The sequence below is a fragment of the Saccoglossus kowalevskii genome, chromosome 6 (assembly GCF_978046115.1).
Source record: "Saccoglossus kowalevskii chromosome 6, keSacKowa6.1, whole genome shotgun sequence".
NCBI lineage: Eukaryota > Metazoa > Hemichordata > Enteropneusta > Harrimaniidae > Saccoglossus > Saccoglossus kowalevskii.
This window is the reverse complement of record NC_140646.1, coordinates 25,487,372-25,495,902: the sequence shown is the minus strand read 5'-3', so window position 1 is coordinate 25,495,902 and position 8,531 is coordinate 25,487,372. Positions and strand designations below refer to the sequence as shown.

General features: G+C 35.6%; 1 protein-coding gene across 2 annotated transcripts; it reads left to right on the top strand.

Moving 5' to 3' along the window:
- The first annotated feature begins 697 nt into the window (after positions 1 to 697).
- On the top strand, positions 698 to 7,027 carry LOC102807748 (15-hydroxyprostaglandin dehydrogenase [NAD(+)]-like). Of its 2 annotated transcripts, none has more exons than XM_085500818.1 (8): positions 698 to 773; positions 858 to 1,084; positions 2,860 to 2,986; positions 3,787 to 3,893; positions 5,450 to 5,546; positions 5,767 to 5,846; positions 6,012 to 6,145; positions 6,648 to 7,027. In XM_085500818.1, exons 2-8 carry the CDS (start codon positions 992 to 994, stop codon positions 6,784 to 6,786), a joined length of 777 nt encoding a protein of 258 aa, XP_085356944.1. In that variant the 5' UTR covers positions 698 to 773; positions 858 to 991; the 3' UTR covers positions 6,787 to 7,027. The 2 variants fall into 2 exon arrangements, with proteins under 2 accessions (XP_085356944.1, XP_085356945.1); XM_085500819.1 differs by having other exon boundaries at positions 720 to 778.
- The last annotated feature ends 1,504 nt before the right edge of the window (positions 7,028 to 8,531 follow it).

The window sequence follows — 8,531 nt, the reverse complement described above, 5'->3', positions numbered from 1 at the left end:
AACAATATACTAATCAATATCTACAATATGTTCATTCAAACTTAAGTATGATAGCAAAGTCTCCAGAAGTATCTGCAATATGGAAAATCCAAGTCACTATGTGAAGGTCATCAACAACCCGACACAGTGCCATGGTAAACAAAAATAGGCACCAGTGCATATAAACTTTAATATTGACACTAAGTAATAATAAAAATCTATTTTATTCTAACATATTTCAAATGTACAAACTGAGAAATTCGCTTGTTTAAGCTATGCACAATGTTGCTGTTAATACCTCTTTCACAATAAAGTCGGGATAATTAAATATATATTCACCGGGAGAATGCATTAGGTTGTGCGAAATCACTGTTTATGAACACAGATCTCACACATGTATGAGTATATTATCATTAGATTGTATTTGATAAACAAACATTTAGATAATACGACAATTTACACAAACGTTGGAAGCAAACCAATGAAATTGAATGCAGAGGGCGCTGTTAAAACATCACTATTTTAATGTTCCTATCGACTCGTACAAAAACGTTCCTTGATATTCTAGCTAAGTACGTATAATAAACGAGAGTTTTATTTCTCTCGACCACGTTGTCATAAACAGAGGGGCTGGACTATTACGTGGCTGTTGGGATAAACGTTAGTGGTAAAGTACCATCGTTTCAAAAATGACCTATTTGAGGGCGCATTTTGCGCATGTGCAGATGACTAATTTATGATTTCCGGTATCATAGAAATTTCCAGTCTCTGATTTTTGTGGAAATTTCTCAAAAGTATGGTAAAATGTTTTGGTGATTTCATCGACAGTTTTAATTGATATGTTTTCAATTAATAATTAATATATCGGTTAATTTCAGGCAATGACCTCTCGAGCTGAATACGTCAGATGATCTAATTAGAAGCGTCTATTACTGTCGTTGGATTGGAGATTGTACACCGTATCTAGCTATAACTGTGAATAGTTGGTAACAGATCTATAAGATAACCAATAATGGATTGTCGAGGGAAAGTGGCAGTGATAACCGGAGGAGCAGAAGGCATTGGGAGAGCAGTTGCAAAAGCACTATTGGACAAGGGTGCAAAGGTAAAGTATGACAATCTGAAGGACAGACGCACTATAGACATTTATGGGTTAGGTGTACTGATAGGGATCGTTAACTAGACAATGTACATTTGGGCGTACTGTGTAATTCACCTTTTAGCTCCCGTGTGCGTATCACAAACGGTCGCTTCAACTATGGTTATGGCTATGGCTTCGTCTCACATTTGCCATGAATCACCCTTAACTCGTTATCATTATGACCTTTAAAAAAACTACAGCTTTTCTCAACTTAAAATATATTAGTATACTAGTACATAACAGTATTTATGGTAAGTCAGCTGAGATGCATATTGAGGTGCATGCGTACTTTTTTCTCAAATCTTTTATAATTTTTCCTCGAATGATTGAATTGGTTTGCACACTGTCGCTGGGACGATGGTGATTGTGGGTCGGTTGTAAGAAAGCATACGATGTTGTATTTATGATTTATTTTAATCTGAATAGTTTTTCTCGCCAATGTAGTGTATATACGTAATCATGCACCAACAAAAGTCTAGAATTAGCCATTTTTGTTGCGCCAGGGCTATCTAATAATCAATGCACCACTACAAAATTGCTCGCGTGTACTCCCAAGTCACGAGAAAAGAGTTGTAGCTATTTTCAGGACTAGCACAAACACTATAAGATCGCATGGAAACTGGGAACTCGATTTCTTCCGTACTTATCGGGTTCGACATTGGTAGGTGGTGACCATTTGGCTTATCAGATACCACCGGTGAGACGCCGCTGTTACAATTTAGTACATGGGCTGTATAGAGAATAGTGAAATTACGGTATAAGCATAGACTCATTTTAGGATCTATGGTATAAGTAGTTGTGGAACTAGTTTTCTATGGCGATTATTTGAGTCAATATTTATTTTTTCCTGTGATAAATGATAGTCCATGTACTCATTCACTTATGGGTACTTTTTATTACAGAATTACCTAACACCCTATATTCTTTTATGTCGTATTTTGAATTCCACGTAGGACATGTACACTACCTCCCATCTGTGCATCAAAATGTTAAACACTTGACTTGGTATTAATGGTTCGAAATAGTGATAAACATGCATACAGCTCCAGGAGGATCTTGTTTGCTTTTGCTGCAGTACGCTCGTTATCAATGATATTATTTAATTTGGTCATTACACAAACAACTGCGAAACCTGTTAATACACCCAAAATATCTGCATTCCAATTATCAAAACAATCGAGCTAGTAGTTTTCAAGTAGAAGTAGAAAATAATATAAATTACAAATATATTTGCTAAAAAATAGAGAATTGGCGAAGTCATCACAAAATGTTCTCAAATGAGCAAATCTAATAAATTTCCACCCATGATAGTAAATGTATATTGAGTATCAAAACAACCGAGCTTGTAATTTTCACAGAATACAGAATAATTGTAATAGTTTATTGTCTGTTTTATGTCACTGGCCCACTAAGCACATACACACAGGAAATAATACAATAAATACAGGTGAATGAAAACAATTGGATATGTTTTCAGTTGTTCTCGAGAAATCCAGAAATCAAACTAGAACCGATTCATATTTATCAAACATAACTAAGTATGAACAATTTGCAAAAAAACAAAAATGTTAGCCTGTATTCGATTCTGGCATTAGAAATTAAAACATTTTCACCACTGCCATTTGATTCATACAAAATCATTAGGATGAACAAATGGACAGCAAAAAAGCCTTAACTGCATTTAAAAAAAACATCAACATTGCAGCCTAACCAATATGACAACTTGTGTTCAATACTAGGGAGTTACAATATTCGATATTAATGGTGATCTTGGTAGGTCCACCTGCAATGAACTACAAGAACAATATGGTATAGGAAGAACGATATTTGTGTACGGGGATGTAACAAAAGAGGAAGATCTGAAAGGTAATGTGTAAGTTTCAAAATATTTCAAATAATGTGGGTGACAATTTGATTATAATAAACATTCTCTCATATGAGTTATAATATGTTCTATAGCGGTGTTTGGAAAATAAGTTCATTTCGTACTAATTAAACATTATGTCAATGAACACATGGGAATTGTAAAGTGATAGTTTTACCAGCATTTCCGAATTACCGACAGCAAACGCGAAACAATTTATAAAAGTGTGGGTACAGAAAGGGACAGCTAGAAATAAAAGATTGTTTTTGCACAGAAAATGAACTGAAAAAGAGGAGTTACTATGTGTTACGCGGAATATAGCTGTGACGTAGTTTTCACCCCGAAATTACCGAAAACATCTGAAAATATTTCGCTATTTCCAAAATGTTCGTTTTCCTTGTGTAGACAAGTATTGTGTGAAAATTATCAGAGGCTAGCACAAGTTCGTTCAAAGGCACTTTTATCTTATCTTTTATCGAGATTTGTTTACGCGGCGACCTGGAAACACGGATGAGCATTTTTGGTTTAAACATTCTGTTCTCAGTTTAACTTCTAGTGTCGCATATCTATGTTCTATTTTGACACGCCTGACGAAAAAACAAAGTGAAAATCGATTCCCAGTTAAATCATTAAAGAGGATGTTATGTCATCACGAATTTATACCAGACGTGTTCCTGTATAAGAATTACAGTTGAATATACATCCTGTGACAAACATATATTTCATTGGGATTACGAATCCTTGTAGTATGACGTATTATCACATACACAACAGGTTGTATTTATGTAATTGTTTATATTAGCTTGTTTTCAGCACACTGTGGATACATTTGGTTGCTTAGATATATTACTCAATAGTGCAGGGATTATAGATGAATTTGACTGGAACAAAATGCTACTGATCAATTTGGTAAGTAAATGAGAAATAACATACCCAACCACAGGTAATTTAACGTAAGTCGTATCAAGAAACTTATCAGTCCGAGATCAAAACAACAATATCCTCAATAAAAGTACATTACACAACATAGTCAAATCAGTAGGGTAAAAAAACACGGACGGTACTAACCATTAAATACTACTAGTAAACACCACAACAGAAATTCTGGCCTCAATAGGTTTAATTTGTGTTTCATTTAACACTTTCATTGCATATAGTTTTATAAATTACTACCGGTAACATCTGAGCGGAGCGGAATGACTACTCAGGGTGGTCACCAATAGCTCAGACGATGTTTACAATTGTTCAACAATGTTTATGTTTATATGGCGAACTCGGTGGTTATTGGCGCTCACATTACCTGCAGCTAACATAGTGATTTTATATAGAAGTTTGAGTTCAAATCAAAACCAAATCGTGGAAGCCGGGTGAATCTGCTTGGGAGGGAATATCGTTTTGGCAAGCCTCGCCAATGCAGATTTTATTCTCTCTGGGAAATAATGGGTGAAAACTCACTTTGTGCGACATATATAGACAACTTAGTGTGCTTGAGTCCATTATTATTATTTTGTAGCGTTTTCAATACTAGTGGATTTGCTGCCAATAAAAGGCGGAGATAATCCACAGTGAATCTGAATAATTGTTTTCACAATCTTATATGGCAAACTAAGAACGAAACTAGTTATTTATAATCCATCAAATATTAAAGATATATACATTTCGAGTGGATGAGTGACTGAGTGACTGATGTGTGGTGTTGAGTAACATTGTAGTGATGCCCGAGCGAACGACACATTCTGACTGGAACGCCGTTTCGGTGTCCGCCGCGGCCTTGTACTACTACCCCAGATCGCTGATGTGGACCGGCTGGATTGACTGTGCGTAGGGGTGTGTACCGGGGAACATGTATCGTTAGCCCCATCCACGAGTGTTTACAAACCATCAAGGTAGATGTTATTGGCAACTGTCCTGTCTGTGTAATAGTTATTTTCAAATTCTACGGGAGGCCGGTGATTTGACGAATACGTTGAAGCCAAACAAAACTTACAGGCGTAGCGAGCGAACGAACATGGCTGGAAATCTAGTGGGTGTTAGTTACCCTAGAAGGAGAACCAACAGAGGTTCTAATCTGGCCGTATAGATAAAAAAAGACACCTGAGTACACGTGTACTTTCATTTGTGTATGCAAACTGTACCCCCGGACTGTGACATTTACCAGGAAGTCGACGTTGAGAAAATAAAAGTCACGTAGGTCTTTCGACAATCTCGTTTGGCAAATAGTGTGATACTTCTCACTACAAAAACAGAACGATTTCATCTCTGTACTCGCACTCTGTAGACATACCCCCACTTAGTTTGTCGCATTTTCTTGGATAATTACCCCTGTAAATTCTAGAAGGAAGTTCATCTTTCCATAAACGGGCGGGTTATAGAGACGTCTAGGAATTTATCAAGCGACAAAACATAATTTATAACATAATTTACAGAGTAAAAATAAACGTACATGTCTCTGCACAATGTTACAGCACGGGACTATCATGGCGTCCTACACGAGTGTTCCATATATGGGCAAGATGCACGGTAACCATGGAGGCATTATTATAAATGTATCATCACTTGCAGGTATTTTACTATATTGTTAATCCTATTACAAAAAAACACAAATAAAATAACACCTTTTATTTCATTTAAAGGGCGGTGGTCGTGGCGCCGCGTCCTGTTCGATATGGGACTCATAGCGACGTATACAACGCGTGTAAAATACATTGTTTGTTTACATTAAATTCGAACACGCGCTGCGCCACCCTTCAACTTATAAGGTTGCTCAAACATCCATTTTCAGGTGTTATTGGAGGTAACAGCTGGGCACCTGTTTATACTGCTAGTAAATTTGGTGTGGTTGGATTTTCTAGGGCTGCATGTGTAGGTATTAAATTGTATGATACAGTTGAAATCCCAAATAAGGAATGATGACAGTTTTGAATTTGGGTATTTTTGTTTGATATGCAAACAATAGACTCGATATCAATACTGCTAACAAGCAATACGTACACTGATGACCGGTGCTTATAAATCTTCATTTTCCAGAATGAACGCTTGATGGCCGAGAATGGCATTAATATATGCGTAATTTGCCCATGGGTAGTGGAAACTAGAATCAAGGTAATATCACGCCAGCCTGATGATGTCAACTCTATTTATCTTAATAGTCGGACAATAACGTAAGTAAAATCTACACGATTGTGGTGTTTACGCGACACGCACGTTTTCGTTCATTTTTTTTACACAGGATATGTATTTATTCGAATGTGTGACATCAGGGTTTAATTTTAAAGATATTTATTAAGAAACAAAACACTGGGCCTGTTGCCCTAATTCAAATCATCGATCCTCAAAATTCGGCATTTTGGGGGGCGTAGTTGGGACTACTCCAAATTGTGTTGGATAATTAAAATATTGTTGTGAATTGTATAATGACTGAATTTTTATCAGATCTGATGACATGCGGAAAAATATGATCATTTCACTGTTCATTCATTCGACTCGCTTATGAATATTAATGTTTTAAACTCGTGTGGTGTAAAATACCACATATTATCGCAATGCTACAACCAAGTTGTAAAGTGTACAAAGGTTTTTAATTTCACAAATCACTGTTTTTAATCTCAAAGACAAAGGTGCAGGTCAAATACTATATCTGTTCGAAAATGTATATTCTTACAGGCCTGCAGAAGTTGCAAATGCAGTTGTTGGAATGATAGAAGACAATTGTAATGGGAGTGTTAAGTTGTTGATGCCTGGCAGAGCACCAATTGAGGTACCCAGGAGAAGACTGAAAAGTTTACTAGAAAACAAATTATAAACAATGTAATCATCAAAACAATTATATGAGGTTAATTGTATGTTAGCGTGTTCTGCCTCGCCTCAGATAGGCTGTGGCTTCACAGAGACAGAGTACATGCTGCCCTGTATCCGGTTTGCAAAACTGGTTCGCACGTGCTCTTGCTCTTAACACCAAAAACACTCCCCCTAAACAGAACAGGGAGAGGGAGACCTGAATGTTGGCACTTCTAACAAATAATAATAAAAAAATAATCCTATAATTTCTTGTACAAGCATTAATACATATTGGAAACATCTTACTCTGATAACACATATAGAATTTACATAATATTCTACTAGAAATTGGCATAGTATTCACGATGAACGTGTTGTAGACATAATATACTTACATTTGACCTAACGCACATAACTTGATCTAAATATCCAATTCTGCTCGACCAGAGCTTACAATGAAGATCCATTGGTCATTGTGAATATAATGTGCTCTACATTATATTCACATAAACGGCATCGTCATATTTAAAGGATATCGAATGGATACATTAAAATTAAACATAACTCTCGACAACCAATATCATTGAAACAGTTTTTCTTTCAGAGAACACTTCACATTGTATATTGAATATAATAATATAAAGCCATGCAATTTGCAATTCATTAGACATAAAAAAAAAATTTTAGAAGCATTATGAACATTACAAGATCAAATATGATATACCTAACCTGCCACAATAGTATGGAAAACGAAGTTGACCTTTACGTATCTGTCCTCACTGCGATGATTTGCGTTACTGCGTGTTATCGAAATTGCTTTCACGGTGATGTCTTTGTCATAATATAAATTCACCTACCTCATTTTTTTCAATTCTTTCATTTACAAGAAATGTTGATGGATGATCTATTTCTTTCACAATCCCTGTCTCAGTAGATTTTTCCTTCATGAAGCCTTTTTTTTTCCTTTTTGCTTCATTTTCCCCGTTGCTTTTGGTTATACTCATTGATTCCATCCATGATGGATTTGAATGTACCCAGAGTAGTTGAGAACATTTTTGGGTATCTTCCTAAACTCAACACAAATACAGCTTTCCTATATTTGGATATATTTAGAATGAAACTTTCTTAATTGTTTAATTCAAATAAAAAAAACAAATAATGCAATGTTTATGTAAAAATATAACAAGTCTACGTTTGTTAAATACATAATAATGTATATTTCTTATGAGTATATTTTATACTTTTGTGGAAGGAAGTCAACGTTTCGATTAACCAGCTACAGGTTAAAACATTATATTGTTGTGAACACCAGCGTTGTGTTCCGGGAATGTTGTCTCGTTTTGCTGATATCACCAACGGAATACAGATAGTTCAGTTTGATTTATCCAAAGCCTCAGCTGAGGTCACGCCTCGCTGATTATCTATCTCCTTCTTTTACAAAATCTTACAAACTCTCTCATCAAACTTAGAACAGTGGACATGAGACAAAGAGCAGTATAGCTAGTTTGATATCCATTAGCCAATGCGCATTAACAGGCGATATAGTCTTCGGAATAGATATCGGTTCAAATATATTAATTTTAGAAATAACTGGGTTTCCGAAAATAACTGAAATTACACCGAATGCGTCATGTGCAGTAAATTTGGACATAATCATAATTTTTTCTCTCGCTTCCTCCCTTAACACTGTATATATTCTAAATTTTAACAACGGATGGTTTGATTGAGACTCGTGGATTACATATGAAGTACAAAGTCAAATTAAATCTT